General features: G+C 43.3%; 3 protein-coding genes across 6 annotated transcripts in view; 1 reads left to right on the top strand and 2 right to left on the bottom strand.

The window, feature by feature from the left end:
* Nucleotides 1-4694, bottom strand: part of MEP1A (meprin A subunit alpha) — a 49749-nt gene extending 45055 nt beyond the window's left edge. For all 4 annotated transcript variants that reach the window (XM_078369353.1, XM_078369355.1, XM_078369354.1 and 1 more), the window contains exon 1: nucleotides 4350-4694. The gene's annotated coding sequence lies outside the window, so the exon portion shown is untranslated. The remainder of the gene's footprint in view (nucleotides 1-4349) is intronic.
* Nucleotides 4371-25037, bottom strand: part of LOC144582153 (uncharacterized) — a 34071-nt gene continuing 13404 nt past the window's right edge. Inside the window, exons 5-6 of the mRNA XM_078369357.1 lie at nucleotides 19943-20114; nucleotides 4371-4692 (exon numbers count right to left, since the gene is read on the bottom strand). Of these exons, the coding sequence (XP_078225483.1) occupies nucleotides 4550-4692; nucleotides 19943-20114 (315 nt within the window). The 3' untranslated portion in view covers nucleotides 4371-4549. The remainder of the gene's footprint in view (nucleotides 4693-19942; nucleotides 20115-25037) is intronic.
* On the top strand, nucleotides 20616-22763 carry LOC128931769 (serine/threonine-protein kinase MARK2-like). The gene is made up of 2 exons (XM_054254070.2): nucleotides 20616-22402; nucleotides 22659-22763. The coding sequence occupies exons 1-2, from the start codon at nucleotides 20858-20860 to the stop codon at nucleotides 22740-22742; spliced, it is 1629 nt and encodes a 542-aa protein (XP_054110045.1). The 5' UTR covers nucleotides 20616-20857; the 3' UTR covers nucleotides 22743-22763.

The raw sequence follows: 25037 nt of genomic DNA, 5'->3' as shown, positions 1-25037 counted from the left end.
AAAGATCACACATTATATGGTTCCATTTATATGAAATGTCCAGAATAAACAAATCTATAGAGACAGAATGGTGGCTGCGAGAAGATGGGAGGAGAAGGGGAATGGGGAGTTATTATTCAATGGGTACAAAGTTTCAGTTTGGAAAGATGAAAAGTTCTGGAGATGGATGGTGGTGATGGTAGCCAACAACATGAATATACTTAATGCCACTGAACTGTCCATTAAATCAATAAAGATGCTCATCAATAGAGAAGGGACTGATTTTTAAATTTGCGTGATAAACCTTACCCGTGTTTACTGTGCTTTTCCTAGTCACCTCTCCATAACTTGCCTCCCTCAATTTCCTTTGAGGTGAAGGTCACAGGTGTTAAAGCCTGAGTTCTAAGCCACCTCTGTGAGAGTCACTTATTTTTCCCTGGGTATCTTCTGGGTCTGGGTATGTACACATGTTAATAAATGTCAGCTTTTCTCTCGTTAGTCTGTTATCCATTATGGTGGGGGAGGGCACCTAAAAACTACGAAAGGTATAGGAAAAAATGTTTTTTTCTAACCTACAAAACTGTCAGAGGACTTCAGCCCTAGCAGTGATCCCAAATGAGAAGCCCAGTCTTTACTGCTGATCCTATTTAAAATATTTTCAAAAAGATGACATGATGATTTGGCAGTGAAAAGGGTACAGAAAACAAATCAGCAGAGCCAAAATTTGACTTTAGTGGAGCCCATATTTGTTTTTAGAGAAATGACCACAAATCCATGTTTTCTTGCATATTCATTGTAAAGAAATGACCAGTTTATTTCATTCATAACAATCTTGTGTGTAAATAAAATAAGTACGATTTTTAATTTTTATTTATTATTTTTGAGACAGAGTCTTGCTCTGTCACCCAGGCTGGAGTGCAGGGTGTAATCTCGGCTCACTGCAACCTCCGCCTCCTGGGTTCAAGTGATTCTCCTGCCTCTCCTCCCGAGTAGCTGGGACTACAGGCACTGCCACCATACCCAGCTAATATTTTGTATTTTTAGCAAAGACAGGTTTTTGCCATCTTGCCCAGACTGGTTTTGAACTCCTGAGCTCAGGCAGTCTGCCTGCCTTGGCCACCCAAAGTGCTGGGATTACAGGTGTGAGTCATTGTGCCTGGACAGTGTGATTTTTTTTAAAAAAAGTGTCTAAATGAAGCAAGAGCAGGGGTTGGCCAGATAAATAGTTCTGCCTCTGAAGGCCATCCTATCTTTGTCCCAGCTATTCGCCTCTCCCATTGTAGTGCAAAAGCAGCCAAAAGGGAAACCAGTGAGCTTGGCTACCTCTCAATTAAACATTATTTACAAGAACAGGTGGTTGGATTTGGACCATGAGCTATAGTTTGCAAATCCCTGGTCTAAAAGGGCCCCTTTAAAATTTTTAAAATAAAAAGTATAAGTGGTTAAAAAAAGTATTGTCATAGTTTAATTGGCAAGGTTTTATATTTCTTAGTGGTACAAGAAATGATGGAACTTACATTTAGTAGAATTTTAGATTGAATGACATAGTGTGTATGTCCGTAAAGGGCATAGCATCACACAATAAGGCTTGACGAGAATGAATAGAAGTTAGCAGTTAGATAATGCTTCTAAGGTTTTGGGCAGCACTGTTAAACTCAGTTTGGTGGGGCAGCATATAACATCACATGCAGAACTTGATGAAGCTTGATTAAGAAGATCTGGATTTAGGGTATGATGAGGGAGCTCAGGACAAAATGAAAGCATCAGCATACATTCATATGTTTAAAAGCTCCTGATGGTATGACCTCACAAGGGGATCTCCTGATCTGCAGGTTGCAAAGAACCATGGGGGAAGTGTGGTTTCATGAGTGGGGTTGCACCACTCGCACTCACCAATTCCCTTGGCTGGGAGCAGGGGTTCCTTTGGCTCCAGGCTGTTCCCAACTGGGTCGTCACCCACCCTTTTCTTTGTTCTCTGTGGGTCAAGTTGTTTTCCTAATCAGTCCCAATGCAAGAACCTGGATATTTCAGTTGAAGGTGCTAAATTCACTTGCCACTTTCATTCCTCTCCATGAGCACTGCAGCTGCTTCTAATCAGCTATCTTGGCCCCTCTGCCTTTGAAGTAACTTTCTAAAGGCAAAACTGACCATGCCAATCCTATCCTTAAAATTCTTTCATTGTCTCCTAATTTTAATAAAATCCAAATTCTTTACAGTGACCTAAAATCCCTGCCTAAACTTACTTATGACTACCACACTAGCCATGTATTTGCAACAGGGAACAGTATCAACCTCCAAGGAGGTGAAAATTGGGTCTGGAGGAATACAGAGGGGATAAGTCTTACTTTTTCCAATGTGTAAGGAACAGGCATAGAGCATATATAATATATATGGAATTAAAATCTTATAGAGGGGAACAATTAGAAAAAGAGTGTGAAGAAAAACTGAGAATCCACCTAACCTAATCTCAGGGCTACCATGTTGCTAGGGGCTACCGTATTGTGTAGCTCTGGTCTTACCTATAAGACCTGTAAGACCAGAGCTATACAATACGGTAGCCCCTAGCAACATGTGGCTACTGAACGCTTGCAACGTACCTAGTGAAAAAGGAAAAGCAAAGCTTTAATTTTGCTTAAATAGAAATTCAATAGCCATATGTGGCTAGTGGCTATGATATCAGACAGCACAGCTCTACACACATGCTATCTATATCTATCCATGCTATAGTAAGGATACTTTGCTAGAAATAACAAAAATCTTCACTGATCACTGGCAAGAAGAATGGGATTACTACACATGACTCAGATGCTATGAGAGCCATTCCCTGGAGCTGAATATAGTGCTGGTCCCCAAAACATATGGCTAGAGGAGGAAGGCTTATCAAGCCAGGCCTTGTAGGAAAGTAGGGACTTGCACAGCTTGTATTAAGGAGGGAAGAGTGAAAGCAGAACTTCACCCTCTGTTCTAGGTAGAACTAAGCTGAACTAGTTGAGAATATCCCTGTGCCAGTGGTTTTCAGAGTGTTGTTATCCAGAAACTTTTTAGAGAATTGAAAATCATCAGGTTCCACCCAAAACTTATTGAATCAAATTCAGGATGGTACCCAAGAATTTGTTTCAACAAGCCTTCTAGGAGATTCTGATACACCCTAGTTTGAAAACATTGCCCTATTCCAGTGGTTTTCAAATGTGTATGGGGGGGGACAATTTTGTCCCTAGGGAACATTTGGCAATGTCTAGAGACATTTTGGTTGTCACAACTGGAGTGCAGGGTGCCTCTGGCATCTAGCAATAGAGGTCAGGACAACGTGCAAGACAGTCTCCCACAGCAAAGATGCGTCCAGCCCCAAATGGCAATAGTGCCAAGGTTGAGAAACCATGGGGCAGAAGCAGCTCAGTGGCTTCAGCCCACCTGGCTCTCCACCCAGGTTTCAGGTCTTTGAACCTGGTTAGCGCAAGGATTAGCATCTGTCAAGCACCTTCAGAGCAGAAGAGATGTCAGATTGCCTTTGCCCACAGTCTGATCAACTTCCTTCTAAGCAATCAGTCTTCTAGTAGTCAACTCAATCAGATCAGTCCCTAGTGTCACTTAAGTATCAGGACACAATGATCATTTCAGGACAAAAAAAAAAAAATCTTATAAGGAACACAGTCAATATACACATTGGCTGGCTTTTATGAGGGCCCAATTCCTCTATCTTAGAAAGTTGACAGGTTGTTTAGATCAAGCAAACCCTTTCCACGCTTTTTTGTTGATTTGTTTTTGTTGTTTTTGAGACAGAATTTCACTTTGATGCCCAGGCTGGTGTGCAATGGTACAATCTCAGCTCACTTCAACCTCTGCCTCCTGGGTTCAAGCGATTCTCCTGCCCCAGCCTCCTGAGTAGTTGGGATTATAGGCATGTGCCACCATACTCAGCTAATTTTTGTATTTTTAGTAAAGACAGGGTTTCTCCATGTTGGTCAGGCTGATATCGATCCCCAACCTCAGCTGATCCTCCCACCTCAGCCTCCCAAAGTGCTGGAATTACAGGTGTGAGCCACCACGCCCAGCCTGATGCTTAGGAATCTTTCTGTTCAATTGAGTCTCTACCACCACCTCTAGCTCTCTCTCATGGGGCCAGGAAATGGAGATCAAGCATCCAGTTCTAACTAACATTTTCTAGACAAGACAGAAGCAAGGAACCTTACATTGCCTATGGATATAATTTCTAAGAGAGTTTGAAGTTACAGAAAGCAGCAAATCATACCAGAGTGGCAATGCCACAATCAGTTCAGCTCAAACCCACCTCATATTAAACCTATTTTCCGAGGGTTTTGTAGCACAGCTTGTTCTACCATGATCACCACATGAGCTCTTCTGACACTTACCTAATATAACACACTTCCAGGAACAGATGTGCTGGTGAAGTTTATTTACATTAATGTTCTCTTATGTCAATCACACGGAAGCCCTGGATGCCAGTTTTCATATACAGAATCCAGTACCTTCCTGGGAGAACTACTTTTTTCCCAAAACAAAAGAAGATACAATTAATATGAGAACTGGGGAGCTTAATGAACGTCTTGCTTCACTTTGGGGTGTCATCTGGAATTTCTGAGTCAACTGTATCCAGCGGCTGCCAGTGGCAATTCATGAGGGAGTCGTAGAGTTCTTCACTTTTCACCATAAACTCTTGGTTTGATTCCTCAATATTCAAATGAAGATGTGGATCTGCAGAAGTCAATAATGGATATGAAAGAAATAGAGTTTTACAGAACACATATTAGAAAGTTTTTAGAAAGCATTTGCAGGAAGCACTGCAGATAGTAAAGGTTAAAATTCTTAAATTGCATATTTCCTTTCAATAAGACTTGAAAATAGAAATTTAAGCTATAAAAGTAGTAGTATTGGCCAGGCATGGTGGCTCACATGTAATCCCAGCACTTTGGGAGGCAGAGGTGGGTGGATCACCGGAAGTCAGGAGTTCAAGATCAGCCTGGCCAACATGGTCTCTACTAAAAATACAAAAATTAGCTGGGCATGGTGGCAGATGGCTGTAATCCCAGCTACTCAGGAAGCTGAGGCAGGAGAATAGATTGAACCAGGGAGTCAAATGTTGCAGTGAGCTGAGATTGCACCACTGAACTCCAGCCTGGAGACAAAGTGAGACTCTGTATAAAAAAAAAAAAAATTAAAAAAAGTAGTAGAATCAACAGACTTAACGAGCATCTGACCTTGACAGAAGAGATGGTGAAAAAAAAAATGGACAGATTTGAGATGCTTAAGAGATGGATTCAACTTAGGAGGAAAGAAGAAAAGGAAGGTCAAGAACCACAGCCATGTTCCTGGCATGAGCCAGGTAGATACAATGCTAAACAGTGAGCCAAGCCAAGGGCCCCGAGGACAAGGGTTTATAAAAATAAACATGCTACTTTAACTGCTCAGTTAACAGATTCATTTTAGTGAATAAATTTTACATAGCAACTAATTCAGAAACACAGGATGACTTGGCCTTCTATCTCTGAAACATGGAACCCTATGAGGAGGTGGTATCATGTTATAGCAAACGTATTAGACCTGGATTTTCAGCCCAAGTTGCCAGGCTTCCAGAGATGCCAAGGCTTTCAAGGTCATTAATTTTTTTAATGTAACCTGTTTTTTTCCTCTCCTTGTACTGAATGTAATGGAAGAAGCCTTTTGTGTTTTCCTTTGTAATTTTTCCAAGCCTCAGTTCCTTGAGGATCATAATTTGCTTCCTAACACTCATATGGGTTCACGCTATTCATCTGTAGTGCAATGGGACTAAATCTTGGCCCCACAAAATTCTTCTGTTAAAAGCCCCACAAAATTCTTGGCCCCACAAAATTCTTCTGTTAAAAACCCCACAATGTGAAGGCATTTGGAGATGAGGACTGGGAGGTCAGATGAGGTCATATGGGTTGGTTGCTAGTATGATAGAAGTAGTGCCCCTATAAAAAGAGACAGCAGGCTGAGCACAGCAGTTCACACCTGTAACCCCAACACTTTGGGAAGCTAAGGCCAGTGGATCACTTATGTCTTGGAGTTTGAGATCAGCCTGGGCAACATACTGAGACCCCATCATCACAAAATATAAAAATAAATTTCAAAAGAAGATAAAGCAGAGAACTTGCTCACATTCTCTTCTACAAGGCATGCAAAAAGAGGTCAAATGTGGAAACAGGAATAAGGCTGCTGTCTGCAAGCCAAGAAGAGAGCCCTCACCAGAAATCAAATTAGCCTGGATATTGGATTTCCATCCTCCAGAACTGCAAGAAAATAAATTTCTGTTTAAACCACACATTCTGTGGTATTTTGCTACAGTAGCCCCAGAAGACTAATGCAGTACCCTTCTATATTTATCATTTTGGAACCAAAATGGTCAAATCAGCCTTAGGCATCATATAAATTTCATGAGCTACTTCTCATTTTTCTTCACTGGAATCACTGGTGACTGTGTTGTCTGATTCTTAAACTTTAGAGCTTCCCAACCTTTCTGAACCATCTTTCCCTTGAGGATTTCTGATCATAAAAGTAGAAGTTTCCCTTTTTCCCCCCCAAAACATTCTGAAATTTTCTTAATACACTTCTGCCCCCAGTTCCTTTCCTTCACCATTGTTACAGGCAGTTGTTTGCTAAAGGGTCCCTGACCGCATGCCCCTAGTGGGGAGAGAGGTGTCAGAATCATGTGCTTATGAGCATGCTCTCTACTTAACCTGCAGCCAAGAGAACAGATAAGGTGTGGTTAGCTCCAAACCCTGGATGATATGATCTCTGCCCTTCAGTGATGTTGACCAAAACTATAATAGAATAAGCCTATACAGGACAAACTAATTATGTCTTCCCTAAACCTGTGCATCTTTTAGACCAACACTGTCCAACACTAGCCACATGCGGCTATTGAGTGTTTGAGCATTGCTAGCCTTGACTAAGATGTGATGTAAGGATAAAATACACACCACATTGAAAGCAGAATGGTGGTTGCCTGAGGGAAAAGAGAGTGAGGAGTTACTGTTATTTAATGGGTAGGGAGTTTGACGTTATAAAATGAAGAGTTCTGGAGATGAATAATGATGGTTACACAAAACTATGAATGAACTTAATACCACTGATACATTTAAAAGTCTATTGCTTCTCAGCCTTTTGGCTAAGACCAAATGTGATACATTGACAAGTCAGGATGATAAATTTTATGTTACGCATATTTTACCACAATTAAAAAAATTTTTAAATCTGCTTTAAGGTACAATCTGAATAGCCCCCAAAATAAGGATCCCCCACAATCTGCAGGTGAGAAGGCAGCCATAAAAGAAAAACAATAGAAAAAATATACATTGTATTTCAAAGACTTGATGTAAAATGAAAGTGATTAATTTTTATATTGATTGCATTTGGAATAATACCTTGGATATTGTCTTAGATTGGGCTGCTAACAACATATCAGAGACTGAGTAGTTTATAACAACACACAGTTATTTCTCACAGTTTTAGAAGCCAGAAGTCCAAGATCAAGATGTCAGCCTGGTTGGGTTCTGGTGAGGACCCTCTTCTGGGCTGCACACTGCCCAGAAGTCATATCTTCACATGGGAGAGGGCAGAGAGAGGAATCAAGCTCCCTTGTGACTCTTGTAAGGTTACCAATTCCATTCATGAGGACTCTACCCTGATGACCTCACCTAATCCTAATCACCTCTCTAAAGACCCACATCCTAAAACTATCGCATTGGGTGTGAGGGTTTCAATATATGAATTTGGCAAAGAAAAAGAACGCAAATTCAGTCCATCCCAGATATTAGGTTAAGTAAGAAACATTATTGGGCCAGGCACGGTGGCTCATGCCTGTAATCCCAGCACTTTGGGAGGCCGAGGCGGGTAGATCACTAGGTCAAGAGATCGAGGCCATCCTGGTCAACATGGTGAAACCCCATCTCTACTAAAAATACAAAAAATTAGCTGGGCATGGTGGTGTGTGCCTTGTAATACCAGCTACTCAGGAGGCTGAGGCAGGAGAATTGCCTGAATCCAGGAGGTGGAGGTTGCGGTGAGCCGAGATCATGCCATTGCACTCCAGCCTGGGTAACAAGAGAGAAACTTTGTCTCAAAAAAAAAAAAAAGGAAGAAAAAAATAAAGAAAGTAACATTATTAATTTCACCAGTCTCTTGAGTTGGTTCTTTAATTTGGCTACTAAAAAATTTTAAGGGAGGAGGACTCAAGATGGCGCTGTGAGAACAACCCAGGATTGGAGCTCTCGTTGAATCCGCAAAGAGGTGAGTCGGAGTTGCATTTCCAGACTGATCTTTGTTGCCCACAGAACGGGGAAACTCCCAAGTGTAAGGGAGACACAGGACGCCAGGCAGTAAGTCTGCCTGGCGAAGCCGGCAGCCAGGGCGGTGGCGGCCAGCCTTACCCAGCAATCCCCAGAGGGCGCGCTTCTCTGGGTGCCCTGTTGAACCGGCAACCTGAGACTTGAGAGGGCTGGACTTGAGACTGAACGACACTTGGACAGTAGGCCAGCCCAGGGGATTGCAGAGACAGAGTGTTTGGGGTACCCAGTGGGCCAAACAAAACCGCGTTTTCAAACTATCCCGAGCAGACGGTCCGAGACGCTCTGTGGGGGAGGGGCATCCACCACTACTGAGGCAACCCGCCCCAACTGAGATACACGCCCACTGCTGACGCAGTCAGCCATTGCCGAGGCAACCCGTCCCTACTGAGATACACGCCCACTGCTGACGCAGCCTCCCGTTGCCGAGGCAACCCATCCCTACTGAGATACACGCCCACTGCTGACGCAGCCTGCCGTTGCCGAGGCAACACGCTACAAGGAAGAGACCCCGCCGCAGGGCGTGGCGGAGACCACAGCAGAGCCTGCAGGAACAGGGCGAATCACACAACAGCAGGGCGGAGACTCGGCAGGCAAACAGTGGCTAGTCTGCCTCCTAGCTGGGCAGGACACCTCAACGAACATCGAAAAATAAAGCCCGAACCCCCCAACACAGAGCATTTGAGAAAAAAAGGGTTTTTTAAATGAGCTCTGTTGCAGCAAAATCAAACATAGCAGCCTAACAGCCCTGAATGAACAACAGAGCTCACAGCTCAGAAATTGAGCTCCTTTTTAGGAGCTGTCTCCTTAAGCAGCTCCCTGACCCCTCTATATCCAAAAGACTGACATTTGGCAGGCATCATCCTGGGACAAAGATAGCAGAAAAAGAAACGGGAAGCATCCCTCACTGTGCCACAGCTGCTAGAGGTGCACCCCAGACAAGCAGGGCCTGGAGTGGACCTCAGCAGTCGTACAGCGAAGCGGCTAGGCTGGTAGAAGGAAAACCAAGTAACAGAAATACGTCATCATCAACAATCTGGGTGTCCACTCAGAGACCCAATCGAAAAGTCAGCAACTACGCAGACGACAAGCGGATAAACCCACAAAGATGGGAAGAAACCAGCGAAAAAAGGAGGAAAACACCTGAAACCAGAACACCTCGCCTCCTAGAAAGGACCAAAACTCCTCCCCAAAAAGGGAACAAAGCTGGACGGAGAATGACTGTGACGAAATGATGGAATTAGACTTCAGAAGGTGGATAATGAGAAACTTTTGTGAGCTAAAAGAACATGTATTAAATCAATGCAAAGAAACTAAGGAACTTAAAAAAAGATATGAGGAAATGATAACAAGAATGGATAACTTAGAGAGGAATATGAATGAATTAAAGGAGCTGAAAAACACAATACGAGAACTTCGCGAAGCATGCACAAGTTTCAATAGCCGAATTTACCAAGCAGAAGAAAGAATATCTGAAGTCGAAGACCAACTCAATGAAATTAAACGAGAAACCAAGATTAGAGAAAAAAGCGCAAAAAGGAATGAACAAAGTCTCCAAGAAATGTGGGACTATGTGAAAAGACCTAACCTACGTTTGATAGGTGTACCAGAAGGGGATGAAGAGAATGGATCCAAGCTGGAAAATACTCTTCAGGACATCATCCAGGAAAACTTCCCCCACCTAGCAAGACAGGCCAACACTCAAATGCAGGAAATACAAAGAACACCACAAAAATATTCTGCAAGAAGAGCAACCCCAAGGCACATAATCGTCAGATGCAACAAGGTTGAAATAAAGGAGAAAATACTAAGGGCAGCCAGAGAGAAAGATCGAGTTACCCACAAAGGGAAGCCCATCAGACTCACAGCAGATCTCTCGGCAGAAACACTACAAGCCAGAAGAGAGTGGGGGCCAATATTCAACATTCTTAAAGAAAAGAACTTTCAACCCAGAATCTCATATACAGCCAAACTGAGCTTCAAAAGTGAAGGAAAAATAAAATCCTTTGCAAACAAGCAAGTACTCAGAGATTTTTGTCACCACGAGGCCTGCTTTACAAGAGCTCCTAAAAGAGGCACTACACATAGAAAGGAACAACCAGTACCAGCCATTCCAAAATCACACTAAATGCTAAAGAGCATCAACATAATGAAGAATCAACAACTAACAGGCAAAACAGCCACTTAGCATCAAAATGGCAGTATCAAATTCAAACATAACAATATTAACCCTAAATGTAAATGGACTAAATGCACCAATCAAAAAACACAGACTGGCAAATTGGATAAAAATACAAAACCCATCAGTGTGCTGTATCCAGGAAACCCATATTACATGCAAGGATACACAAAGGCTCAAAATAAAGGGATGGAGGAAGATTTACCAAGCAAATGGAGAGCAAAAAAAAGCAGGAGTTGCAATTCTCATCTCTGATAAAATAGACTTTAAAGCAACAAAGATCAAAAGAGACAAAGAAGGCCATTACATAATGGTAAAAGGATCGATACAACAAGAAGAGCTAACGATCCTGAACATATATGGACCCAATGCAGGAGCACCCAGATACATAAGGCAAGTTCTTAATGACTTACAAAGAGACTTAGACTCCCACACAATAATAGTGGGAGACTTTAACACTCCACTGTCAATATTAGACAGATCAACCAGACAGAAAATCAACAAGGATATCCAGGGCTTGAACTCAGACCTGGAGCAAGCAAACCTGGTGGACATTTACAGAACTCTCCACCCCAAATCCACAGAATATACATTCTTCTCAGCACCACATCACACATACTCAAAAATTGACCACATAATTGGAAGTAAAGCACTGCTCAACAAATGCAAAACAACTGAAATCATAACAAACAGCCTCTCAGACCATAGTGCAATCAAGTTAGAACTCAGAATTCAGAAACAGACCCAGAACCACACAGCTTCATGGAAACTGAACAACTGGCTCTTGAATGTTGACTGGGTAAACAATGAAATGAAGTCAGAAATAAAGAAGTTCTTCGAAACCAATGAGAACGAAGACACAACAGGCCAGAACCTCTGGGACACATTTAAAGCAGTCTCTAGAGGAAAGTATATAGCAATAAGTGCCCATATGAGGAGGATGGAGAGATCCAAAATTGACACCCTATCGTCAAAATTGAAAGAGCTAGAGGAGCAAGATCAAAAAAACTCAAAACCCAGCAGAAGACAAGAAATAACTAAGATCAGAGCTGAACTGAAGGAGATTGAGACACGAAAAACCCTTCAAAAAATCAATAAATCCAAGAGCTGGTTTTTTGAAAAGATCAACAAAATAGACCACTAGCCAGATTGATTAAAAATAAAAGAGAGAACAACCAAATAGATGCAATAAAAAAATGATAAAGGGGAAATCACCACAGATTCCACAGAAATTCAAACCATCATCAGAGAATATTACAAACAACTCTATGCACATAAACTAGTAAACCTGGAAGAAATGGATAAATTCCTGGACTCCTGCATCCTCCCAAGCCTAAACCAGGAGGAAGCTGAAACTATGAATAGACCAATAACAAGGGCAGAAGTCGAGGCAGCAATTAAGAGCCTACCACACAAAAAAAGCCCAGGTCCAGACGGGTTCACAGCCGAATTCTACCAGACACACAAAGAGGAGCTGGTACCATTCCTTCTAAAACTATTTCAAACAGTCCAAAAAGAGGGAATACTTCCCAAATCATTTTACAAGACCAACATCATTCTAATACCAAAACCTGGCAAAGACCCAACAAGAAAAGAAAACTTCAGGCCAATATCCATGATGAACATAGATGAAAAAATCTTCAATAAAATATTGGCAAGCCGAATGCAACAGCAAATCAAAAAACTTATTCACCATGATCAAGTAGGATTCATCCCGGGGATGCAAGGCTGGTTCAACACACGCAAGTCTATAAACGTAATTCACCACATAAACAGAACCAAAAACAAAAACCACATGATTACCTCAATTGATGCAGAGAAGGCATTCGACAAAATTCAACAGCGCTTTATGTTAAAAACCCTCAATAAACTCGGTATCGATGGAACGTATCTCAAAGTAATAAAAGCTATTTATGACAAACCAACAGCCAATATCATACTGAATGGGCCAAAACTAGAAGCATTCCCTTTGAAATCTGGCACTATACAAGGATGCCCTCTGTCACCACTCCTACTCAATATAGTTCTGGAAGTTCTAGCCAGAGCAATCAGGCAAGAAAAAAAAATAAAGGGTATTCAAACAGGAAAGGTGGAAGCCAAATTGTCTCTATTTGCAGATGACATGATAGTATACCTAGAAGACCCCATCACCTAAGCCCAAAAACTCCTGAAACTGATAAGCAACTTCAGCAAAGTCTCAGGATATAAAATCAATGTGCAAAAATCACAAGCATTCGTCTACACCAATAACAGACTTAAAGAAAGCCAAATCAAGAACGAACTGCCATTCGCAATTGCTACAAAAAGAATAAAATACCTTGGAATACAACTCACAAGGAATGTAAGGGACCTCTTCAAGGAGAACTACAAACCACTGCTCAACGAAATCAGAGAGGACACAAACAGATGGAGAAACATTCCGTGTTCATGGTTAGGAAGAATTAACATCGTGAAAATGGCTATACTGCCCAAAGTAATTTACAGAATCAACACTATCCCCATCAAGCTACCATTGACTTTCTTCACAGAACTGGAGAAACCACCATGAACTTCATATGGAACCAAAAGAGAGCCCACATAGCCAAGTCAATTCTAAGCAAAAAGAACACAGCGGGGGGCATCACACTACCAGATTTCAAACTATACTACAAGGCTACAGTAATCAAAACAGCATGGTACTGGTACCAAAACAGAGATATAGACCAATGGAACAAAACAGAGGCACCGGAGGCAACACAACATATCTACAACTATACAATCTTTGACAAACCTGACAAAAACAAGCACGGGGGAAAGGATTCCCTGTTTAACAAATGGTGTTGGGAAAACTGGCTAGCCATGTGCAGAAAGCAGAAACTGGACCCCTTCCTGACACCTTACACTAAAATTAACTCCAGATGGATTAAAGACTTAAACATAAGACCTGGCACCATAAAAACCCTAGAAGGAAATCTAGGCAAAACCATCCAGGACATAGGAGTAGGCAAGGACTTCATGAACAAAACACCAAAAGCATTGGCAACAAAAGCCAAAATAGACAAATGGGACCTAATGAAACTCCACAGCTTCTGCATGGCAAAAGAAACAGTCACTAGAGTGAATCGGCAACCAACAGAATGGGAAAAAATGTTTGCAGTTTACCCATCTGACAAAGGGCTGATATCCAGAATTTACAAAGGACTCAAACAGATTTACAGGAAAAAAACAAACAAGCCCATTCAAAAGTGGGCAAAGGATATGAACAGACACTTTACGAAAGAAGACATAGATGAGGCCAACAATCATATGAAAAAATGCTCATCGTCACTGGTCATCAGAGAGATGCAAATCAAAACCACATTGAGATACCATCTCACGCCAGTTAGAATGGCGATCATTAAAAAATCTGGAGACAACAGATGCTGGAGAGGATGTGGAGAAAAAGGAACACTTTTACACTGTTGGTGGGAGTGTAAATTAGTTCAACCATTGTGGAAGACAGTGTGGCGATTCCTCAAGGCCTTAGAAATAGAAATTCCATTTGACCCAGCAATCCCATTACTGGGTATATATCCAAAAGACTATAAATCGTTCTACTACAAGGACACATGTACACGAATGTTCATTGCAGCACTGTTTACAATAGCAAAGATCTGGAATCAACCCAAATGCCCATTGATAATAGACTGGATTGGAAAAATGTGGCACATATACACCATGGAATATTATGCAGCAATCAGAAATGATGAGTTTGTGTTGTTTGTAGGGACATGGATGAATCTGGAGAACATCATCCTCAGCAAACTGACACAAGAACAGAAAATGAAACACCGCATATTCTCACTCATAGGCGGGTGATGAAAAATGAGAACACATGGACACAGAAAGGGGAGTACTAAACACTGGGGTCTATTGGGGGGAAAAGGGGAGGGCCAGTGGGAGGGGGAGGTGGGGAGGGATAGCCTGGGGAGAAATGCCAAATGTGGGTGAAGGGGAGAAGGAAAGAAAAGCACACTGCCATGTGTGTTCCTAGGCAACTGTCTTGCATGCTTTGCTCATGTACCCCAAAACCTAAAATCCAATAAAAAATTTAAAAAAAAAAAATTTTTAACTACCTACATAAATAGCTTTGTGTTTCACATTATCTATTCTTTAATTTCTAAATGTTTCAAACTGACAAAAAAACTATGTATTTATCATGTACAACATTTCTTTTTTGTTTTTTTGCTTTTTGAAAGAAAACATTTCAAGTATACATTCATTGGTGAATCATCAAAAGCACTACTTCACAGTTATTTTTCATTTTTGTAGTGGAAACAATGAATGTCCTCTATGTATTTTTCTTTATTTTTCTTTTCTCCTTCTCTTTAAGACTAGTCAAATGCAGCAGTAAGAAGCAGGGAAAGAGTAGAACAAAAAGTTCAATACACAATTGACTCAACAACCAGTTGCAGTAACTCATTACCTTCGAACTAGTCTGTATTTTTCAATATATTTCTTCATTAATTATAGTCACCATGCTGAACAATATATCTTTCTCTTGTTTCTTTGACGGGGGGTTGGTCGGGGGGGACTGGAGTCTCACCCTGTTGCCCAGGCTGGAGTGCAGTGGCACAATCTCAGCTCACTGCAACCTCCACCTCCTGGGTTCAAGTGATTCTCCCACCTCAGCCTCCCAAGTAGCTGGGACTACAAGCAGGCACGCCATCATGCCTGGCTAATTTCTGTATTTTTAGTAGAGACAGGGTTTCACCATGTTGGCCAGGCTGCTCTTGAACTCCTGACCTCAAGTGATCCATCCACCTCGGCCTCCCAAAGTGCCGGGATTACAGACATGAGCCACCATGCACCCGGTCATTTTTTGCTATTTGCATGAAGAATACCAGTGGTATTTTAATAGAGAGTGCATTGAATCTGGCTGGGCAAAGTGGCTCATGCCTGGAATCCCAGCACGTTGGGAGGCCAAAGCAGATGGATCACCTGAGGTCAGGAGTTCAAGACCAGCCTGGTCAACATGGAGAAGCCCTAGCTCTACTAAAAATACAAAAATTAGCCAGGCATTTGGCACCCGCCTGTAGTCCCTGCTACTTGAGAGGCTGAGGCAGAAGAATTGCTTGAACCCAGGAAGTGGAGGTTGCAGTGAGCCAAGACTGCGCCACTGTGCTCCAGCCTGGCGACAGAGCAAGACTCCGTCTCAAAAAATATATATATATATTTTCAAATTCTATTTGTTGTAACATCAAACACAGATATAAAAGTCTCCAGCGTATAGGACCTCCACCCTACAATGTTAATTAAAACAGGAGGGAAATTCGCTGGTGGAATCATTGGAAACTTTCAGGTGTGATTCTTTGGAGGAGAACATGGGGGCAGAAGCAAAGTCAATTATTTTTTAGGAGTTTCATTGGATTTTAAAAACCTTTTCTTTCAAAGTTGTTAACTGAAATGTCAGGAATGAGTTACATTGTTCACTGATCCCTTCCCCAAACAAAGAAGAACTTGCTACTTGGAGGCCCCTGATCAATCACTAGAGATTGAAGTGCAAGAAAGGAAACAATTGTTGACTGGAGATGTTGTTCCTAGACCTCCACAGGCTTTGCAAGTATCTTGGCAAATATAGTTAAACAAAATATAAAAACAAAGATTGTAGTTGTCTTGCTTTTTCTCACTGTCTGTGTTTCAGATGTAATGAGAAGAAAATCACTAGTTTATGACAATCTTATATAGTTGAGTTTGATAAGAATGATGTAGAAATGCTTCCCAATAAAAAAGAAAGAAAGAAATCAAAGTCCAATAAAGACCCAGAAGAGAATAGAAATTACTAAAAGTTACAGGTTTTAAAAATTTAGTTTCAAGATATTTATCTGAAAAATCATAGATCAATGTAGATAAAAATTAACATTGTCCTTCCATATTAGCATTTGGTATTAGCACTTGACAAATACTTAAATGTTGAATGTCTGATGAGAATTTACTTCCCAATTAGATTTTTTAGTTGTTTATTTTCACATTTCTTGAGGCAAGCGGTACAGAATGTAGTGGCCAAGGTCATGGCTCAGGAGTGGTTTGAAACCCTGCTTCTCTACTTACTGTGTGTCTGACCATGGGTAAATTACTTAACCCCTCTCCTCCCCAGTTTGCTCATCTGTAAAATGATGGTGATGAGAGTCCTTATCTCTTGTGGCAATAATGAGGATTCAATAGGACAGCTCACATAAAACTCTTAGAATGGGGACTGACATTTAGTAAGAGCTCAATAAATGTTAGCTATTTTTATTTTAAGTTCTGGAATACAAGTGCGGAATGTGTAGGTTTGTTACATAGATACATGTGTGCCGTGGTGGTTTGGTGTACCTGTCAACCCATCATCTAGGTTTTAAACCTCGGTTACAATACTATTTGTCCCAATGCTCTCCCTCCCCTCGCCCCCTACCTCCGACAGGCCCTGGTGTGTGTTGGTCCCCTCTGTGTCCATGTGTTCTCTTCGTTCAACTTCCACTTCTAAGTGAGAACATACGGTGTTTGGTTTTCTGTGCCTGTGTTAGTTTGCTGAGAATGATGGCTTCTGGGTTTATTTTTACTTATGTCATGCCAAACCATACAATGTTATGAAAATTACTGTGATTATTGATCAAACACATAGGCCATTGGAGGAAAAATAAAATAAATTCTCAATGTTTACAGAAGAATACAGGAAACTGCTTTTCTTAAAATGTATTCACATGGTCTTCATTTCTAAAGAAGCTGCTGTTGGCCAGGCACGGTGGCCCATACCTGTATACCTGTACTTTGGGAGGCCAAGGCAGAAGGATTGTTTGAGCTCAGGAGTTCCAGACCAGCCTGAGCAACACAGTGAGACCTTGTCTCTAGAAAAAAATTTAAAAATTATCCCAGTATGGTGGTGCATGCCTGTAGTCCTAGCTGCTCGGGAGATTGAGGTGGGAGGATTGTTTGAGCCCAGGAGTTTGAGGCTACAATGAGCCATGATTATGCCGTTGCACTCCAGCCTGGGTGACAGAGCAAGACCCTGTCTTAAAAAAGGAAGCTGGTGTTAATCTCCCCTTGGAGCACAGATGTGTGTAGCTCCAAGTGCACACAGCCTTCCATCTCTCGGCCTAATGTTACAGGAGAGTGCAGCTGGGGGAATTACAGGCAATTTCAATGAGGGGGAATAGGTAGGAAGGAAACAGCTGGAAATCCCTGGAGTAACCTTACTCGTCTGAACAAAAGTACACGTCAGACTGGCAGAACTCTTGTTCATGTTCAAAACCAAAGGTTGGTAAACTTTTTCTGTAAAGGACCAGATAGTAAATAGTTTTAACTTTTCGGCCATACGGTATGTATCATAACTGCTCAGCTCTACTTCTGAAGCACAAAAGCATCATAGATAACAAAAAAAAAAAATGAATTGTGGCTGCCTTCCCATCAAACGGTACATACAAAAGCTGGGATGGGTCATAGTTTGCCAACCCCTGATCTGGAATACACCTGAATGTGGTGCATAGCCTTCATTACATTTTTGTAAAATTGTCTCAATTTGAAGCTGGAGGTCCTTTCTTCCCCTCTGAGATTCCTTCTTCCACTCTCCCCCCTTCCCCACATTTTCTATCTGCAGCTTTATTCTGGTGGCGACCCAAAAAGTCAAGGCTTGGCTCCATCCCGCAGCACAGCAGGATATTGGCACAGACTCAACCCTCCCAGGTTCTCAGAATGGAGCTCATACAAAGCTAAGCCTCTTGATGATACTGATGACCTCACAGAGCTCAGTGCTTAGTATATTTTGTTTTTTGAGATAGGGCCTTGTTCTGTCATCCAGGATAGAGTGCAGTGGCACAATCTCAGCTCACTACAACCTCTAGCTCCCTGGACCAAGTGATCCATCCATCCCAGCATCTGAAGTAGCTGGGACCACAGGCACAAGTCACCAAGTCTGGCTAAATTTTGTATTTTTTGCAAAGATGGGGTTTCACCATGTTGCCCAGGCTGGTCTTGAACTGGGCTCAAGGGATCTTCCTGTCTCGGCCTCTCAAAGTGCTGGGATTACAGGCATGAACCACTGTGCTTGGCCAAGTAATTCATTTTTAATGGAAAATGAGTCTGTATCTTTTAAGATCTTTGAACAGGTATCCATTCTTCTTCCCTCACGGCAGCTAGCACAATGTCCTACACCCAATAAGTATTTGTTGACATTAGTTTGAGGTCATGGCAACTGTGACTTTATTCCTTTGTACATTAGTTTGGTGACGACCTGGCTTTCTAGTTCCAGAAGCAGAACTGAAGCAAATTCCTTTTCGTTTGGGAAAACAGACCTTTTGCAAAGAGACACGGATTCTCACAGGAAAACAAACCTGTCTTCCTGAGACTCATAGGGGAGTGAGTGGGGAAGTGTTGGAATCCTCGGGGGAAATTATGGGTTATGGTTTCTTTCTGTTCTAGATAAGGGTTGGGCACAGGCAGATCCTGAAAAAAGTGGAGTCCTTTATTGCCCAGTGGGAGATGGCATTTCCAGGAGCAGTCCTGGCTGGTGCAATGGTAGCTGCTTATACTGTTTCTTTAGGCTCTTATAGGGAGATAGCCAGGGCAGCTCCCTAAAGAAAACAACTGGGTGGAATCCTTATCCTTATCAACATGGCTAGATCACAGGGGCTGCTGGCCTTATCCTATCAGGGCAACCAGTGATTTCACCATGTCACCAACTACTCCTTTAGAAACCAACCGCATTGTTACATTTCAAGCATAACACTAGTGCCCAAATCCATTCTGCCATATTATAACTCAACTGCATCAGCAAGTTTATTGCTAAAAACCTAGAGTCTCAAATACTTTATGAGACAGCCTGAAGATGTAAGAAAGTAAGTCTAATTTCACCATAGCATTTACTTGGCTGTGTGTACGTGCACACGCCACGTCCCGGGAATGAGAAAATTTCCCCCAAAAAACTCTAATCAATTCACTTTAGTAATTTCTTGTTTGTTTCACTCTGATACTGAGTTTTCTTCTCATTCAAACATTCATTTATTCATTGAAATATTAGAAATATTAGTCGAGTGTCCTCTATGTATCTATCCATTGTCCTAGGTACTGTGGATACCACTGTAAATAAAACATGTAAAACACTTGCTTTCGTGAAGTTTATATGCAAGAGTCTGACAAAGAAATATGCAAGTGAAATATGCAAATGTCAGATGTTGCTAAGTGCAATGGAGATCAATGAAGTAGGGAAGGTGGTGAGAGAGCTGCAGAGATGCAGACTGGTTGGGGGGTTGCTGTGAGCAGCGGGACTCAATCCCTCCCAACCTGGCCCCTGTCACTCGTTCAGACTAGTGCATCCCTCCAGAGAGCCACCCTCGATCATCCTGGGCCTTCACAGAGGCTACCCTCCTGCCCTTGTCCCTACTCACTTAGGCGACCCCTCCTCACACCGCAGGGCTCAGCACACTGGCCTCCAGAGAGCCCCGCTTCTTCCCTCACCAGCGCTGACCTGAGGCCCAGGCCACTGTTCTCTGGCCCCACTTCACCTGGTGCTTCTCACGCTGAAGGAGCTTCATGGCTGGGGGGCCTTCCTGAAGAGGCTGTGGGCTCATGGAGGGTGGGGTATGTCTGTTTCCTCTGTGTCCATTACATAATCTCAACCACATGAGGAAGGAAAAACCCTACAAGGAAAAAAAAAATATTCTCTCCCTTCTCAATGGTTGACATCAACCATTGAGAGATGAAAGAAAAGGAATTGAATATTTTGCATGTAGACATTAGGAGATCTTCAAAATCCAAAAGCTATTTCAGATTTTGAAATTACAAATGATTGAAAACCACCATGGCACGTTAAACCTATGTAACAAACCTGCACAATCTACACATGTACCCCAGAACTTAAGAGTACAATAAATATAGAAAAAGAAACTACAAATGAAAATGCTGTTGAAGCGTTGTACCAGTTTAAATAGCTGGGAAACGAAATATCAATCTCTATAATCCATCTAGACAAAAAGCACTTACTTTTTAAAAGAGGAAGATGTTTTGGGGACCAAGAGAGAAAACCTCTGTGAAAGATCCCCAGCCATGATTGGCCCCTGCTTTGCTCTGAGCTCATGAAAAGCCTTTGTGATGTCATAACAGACAGGCCTATATAAGGCCCTGGCTGGGTCATGGTTTTTGGTCTGAGAAATCCCTGGAAGCTTTTTTGGTGACCTGTGGACTCAGACCAGCTTAGCGATTACGAGTTGTTTGGGGTGGTGGGGGGAGTTTTTGTGGGAGGGGCGTTGTTTTTTCTGGGTAGCGTTGTTAGCATAGTTAATATAGTTAGTATTGCTTAGTGTTTTAGTGTATTTGGGATAGTAAGTAGTGTTGTTTACTGTAGAGTTAGAGTAGTTACTTGGATAGTGTATCTAGCGATACCATGAAGCAGGGAGTGGCCTCCACCTCACCTGCCCTGCGGCCACCTTACTATCAAATACTGAAATTCATAGGCCGTGGTGCCTTTGGCGAGGTCACGCTGGCCCGGCATTTAATAACTGGCACCCGGGTGGCGGTGAAAACAATCAACAAAACCGGCCTCCTCTCTAGCCACAGAGAGACGACTATTTTAAAGTCGGTGAGCCACAGTAATATCATTCGGCTTTACCAGATCATTAATACCAGAGAGGCGTGCCAGCTGGTATTAGAATACGCAGAAGGAGGAAGCCTGGCCGACTGGCTCGAAAAAAACATCATGGAGGAGGAGGAGGCCCGAGGCATGTTCCAACAAATGCTGTCCGCCGTGAGGTACCTCCACAAAAGAAAAATCGCTCACCGAGACATAAAACCTGACAACATGCTGTTAGATGGTAAAGGACATATCAAAATTTCCGATTTTGGATCAGCCACGATTTATCATGAGGGGCAGAGGCTGAGAGCAGGTCATGGGACCCTCCCCTACATGGCCCCAGAACTCTTTGGGGCCCAGGGCTATGAATGTCCCGCCATGGACATATGGAGCCTAGGCATCACGTTATACCAGATGGTGTCCAACAGTCTGCCCTTCTTCGCAGTGAGTCGTTTCCAACTGATATCCCTCATTCTATCTGGCCAGTATGTTATTCGGCACTCTTTTTCAGAAGGCCTAAAAAGCCTAATTAAAAACCTTTTAATATCTAATCCCAATGAGCGGCCGACAGTAGACAAAGTCTTGAGGGACCCGTGGGTGAACAACGGCCAGGACTTGCCTCCAGCGACGTATGAAGAGCCAATTGAAGACCACCCGAACTGTGAGACCATAAGGCTCTTGGTGGCCATGGGATTGAAGCCAGAAAACATCGTAAAGGCAATCAAAGACAACGTCTTTAATTATCCCATGGCCACCTACCGTATTTTAGATGGAGAAAAAAAGCCATCCATTACCACTCCACAGTCTCTTGCTCCTGGGGATCCTACATGTTTAGTCACTGAGATTTCCAGTTCACCTGCCGGCCTTCACAGGAAGTCAGACCCCCAGCATGCCCCCACGGCCTCCCTGACCATCGAGCGCAATTGTGGAGATGTAGAAAACTTGGCACGGCAAGCCCTCCAGTGTGACCGTGTGGCCTCCTCCACTGTAAGCGCCATAGGCGGTGGTGGTGCTTTAGAAACCTTGGCAGAGCAAGCCCCCCAGCGTGACCTCATGTCTGCAGCCTCCACCAAGTGCTCCACCGGCAGCGAAAATTTAGAAACTTTGGCTCAACCAGCCCTCCCGCATAACCTCACGGCTGCCTCCATCCAGATCACCACCCAGAGCACCGTGGCTCAACAACCAGGACACGAAGGCAGCGTCCTCCAAGCTGGGCAGCCCGAGGCTGTGTTGACCCAGCCAACAAGAGGCTGGAGCTGCTGCAGGGCTGCCCGAAGGTGCATTGCCATAATAAGGAGATGCTGTTGCTGCCTCTGTCCACCCAAGAGGCAGAGTAAGAGGGCCCACCCAAGAGAAAAAGTAAGTAGGTGGGCGGTGAAGCCGCACTTCTTGCATTTTACTATATTTATTCTGTCTTGATTAGTATTGTTTTAATTGGCAAATCTCCGGGGCCGGAGAGTGGCAGAGGGAGGGAATGGGGGGGGTATTGGTCAAAGGACCAAAGTCTAGACAGGAGGAAGAGGTTTTGACTCTAGTGCACAGCAGGGTGACCGGAGTCAATAAGAATGTATCGCATTTTGCAAAACATGTTCATGTCAAATGTCTCTGCATTTAGATTGGAGAGGACGAAGGCCCTGAGGTCCAGGAGCAACCTGAGATGCCCAGGAGCAACGTTGGAGCCTGCAGCACTTTATATTAAAAAAATATAAAAATAAATGTATAATTCTGATAAATGACCATTTCTTACTTCTTGCAAATTTTGTAGTAGCATTGGAAAGGTGGCACGTGGGTTGCAGACACTCTGCTGCTTTGTGCCCTCCCTGCACAGGACCGGGGCTAAGAGAAGGCAAGGCGTGAAGCAAAGGAAAACGCAGATTTACTAGCACCTGCCTTAGTTGAAAGAAAAGCGGGGATAATGAAAGGATGGAGGAGGACGTGCAAGAGAGCAAGAAAAAGATAGAGCTAAACCAGAGTCTAAAACCTGGCCCAGACTGGAGAACAGTCTATAAAGATCATGCGGTTTACCCCCATGCAATACCTAGTGGTGGCATATGATCCAAACTGGTGGGTCACTGTCTTACACTACTACTATTGTGGCTATAGGAGTATCAGGTAAAAATGAACAAAAACAAATCCTTTTGCCAATCAAAACATATCACTGGAAGGCAAGAGGTGTGGCACAAGTTTTTATATCTTCCCAGCTGCCCTGTTCCTTTGTTGGGGAGAAATCTGCTCCAAAAACTAAAAGTACAAATTTCTTTTAAGCCTAAAGATAACAAGACTTTAGGTTTTAAGTAACCAAAGACTATGGTATTAGCCTTCACAATGGCAATTATTTGCTAGGGATATTTCTTACACCAGAAATCATCCCTCGCTTCGGCCTACCTGCCACCATCCAGTTGGACAATGGTCCAGCATTTACTGCCCAAGTAGTCCAGCTGGTTGCCGAGTCCCTCAACATCTAGATTCTACACATCCCTTACCATCCTCAGTCATCGGGTAAAGTTGAACAGGCCAACGGCATCCTCAAAGACCATTTGGCCAAACTTGCTATTGAGGTAAAACTCTCTTGGCCCACACTCCTACCTCTTGCCCTGGCCCATATCCGGACCACCCCATGGGGGCCAACGGGCCTGAACCCCTTCGAATTGCTGTACGGCCGGCCTTTCCTGGTTTCCCATAATCTCCCTGCGCAACCACCACCACTGGCCTCCTACCTTTCGTTTCTCTCTCTCCTCCGCCAAGTACTCAGTGAGCACGCCAATTGCACTCTCCCTGTCATTCCAGGACCAGAGGACCTCCACCCGGCAGCACCTCTCCAGCCGGGTGACAGCATTCTCCTCCAAGAGCTCAAACCAGGATCCTTGCAACCCAGGAATCCTGGACTGAGGGCCCCACCACCAGGACTCATAATCTTGCACAGGCAAACTGCCAAACAGGCAGCTGTCAGTCTACTGTCTCCATCCTCATCCCACATGGTAAAAGCACCATACTCGGTCACAATCATGGGTTTCACTTTCAGCATGGGCTGTGTTTTCTATATGACCAAACCAAGGACTACTGTCATTGGTGGAACACACCACCTATGGGGGGTGCCCGTACAGCTCTTGTGTTATTCACAAGCCACAGCCTCCAAGCTGTCCCAACCACATGCTCGCTCACTTCAGCAATGGTTCCTTAGCCCTCAACATCTGTGACCCCGGCACAGCCGTTAGGAGTATCTGGTAAAGTCTGTGAAGATTATACCTGGAGCCACCCTCAGGGAACATGGCTAATATTTCGGTCCTATACCCGCATTGTCTCTGAAGCAATAGAACAGCTCAGTTCTGTAAGCCATACAATCCTGTAAAATGAAGCCATCCTAACTAACCAATTCAAACCCTCAGATAACACCTCTCGGTCTTTCTCTTGGTTGACTCTCGTGCAGCAGGGAGCCAACATGTTAAATTTAACTAAAGATACAAATTTCACCAACTGCTTTTTATGTGCCTCTCTCAGCAACCCCCCCTTAGCTGCAGTTCCCCTCAGGTCCGGGTTCAGTCTGTCACAATCACCTATGGGACCCGGCACCATCTTAACAGATATCCCCTTGTTCCAAGTACACCCTCAAAATTTCTCTCTCTGCCATGAGACAGCCAGCAGCTCCAGTCCCAGCTATAACACCACAGTAAAGGTAAAATCCTCCCTCTACGCACCACCAAGAGGATATTTCTGGTGTAATGGAACCTTATCTAAAATTATTAATGCCTCCTTCCCTTTCCCTTGCGTGCCTGTCACCTTGGTCCTGCAGTTAGAGGTATATGGACAGGCCGAACTTCTATCCCTCCTTCCACCCTCCCCTAATCACCGAGACAGATGAGCAGTCTTCCTCCCACAGGTCGTTGGTCTCTCTCTAGCATCCTCTCTGGTGGCAGCCGAGCTGGGTAACGGCGCCCTAGGCTACAGTGTCACCTCAGCCACTCAACTAGAGGACAAGCTTTGTGTGGCTATCGAA

Source organism: Callithrix jacchus, chromosome 4 (genome assembly GCF_049354715.1).
Source record: "Callithrix jacchus isolate 240 chromosome 4, calJac240_pri, whole genome shotgun sequence".
In the NCBI taxonomy this organism is placed as follows: domain Eukaryota; kingdom Metazoa; phylum Chordata; class Mammalia; order Primates; family Cebidae; genus Callithrix; species Callithrix jacchus.
This window is presented reverse-complemented; position numbering and strand designations above follow the sequence as displayed.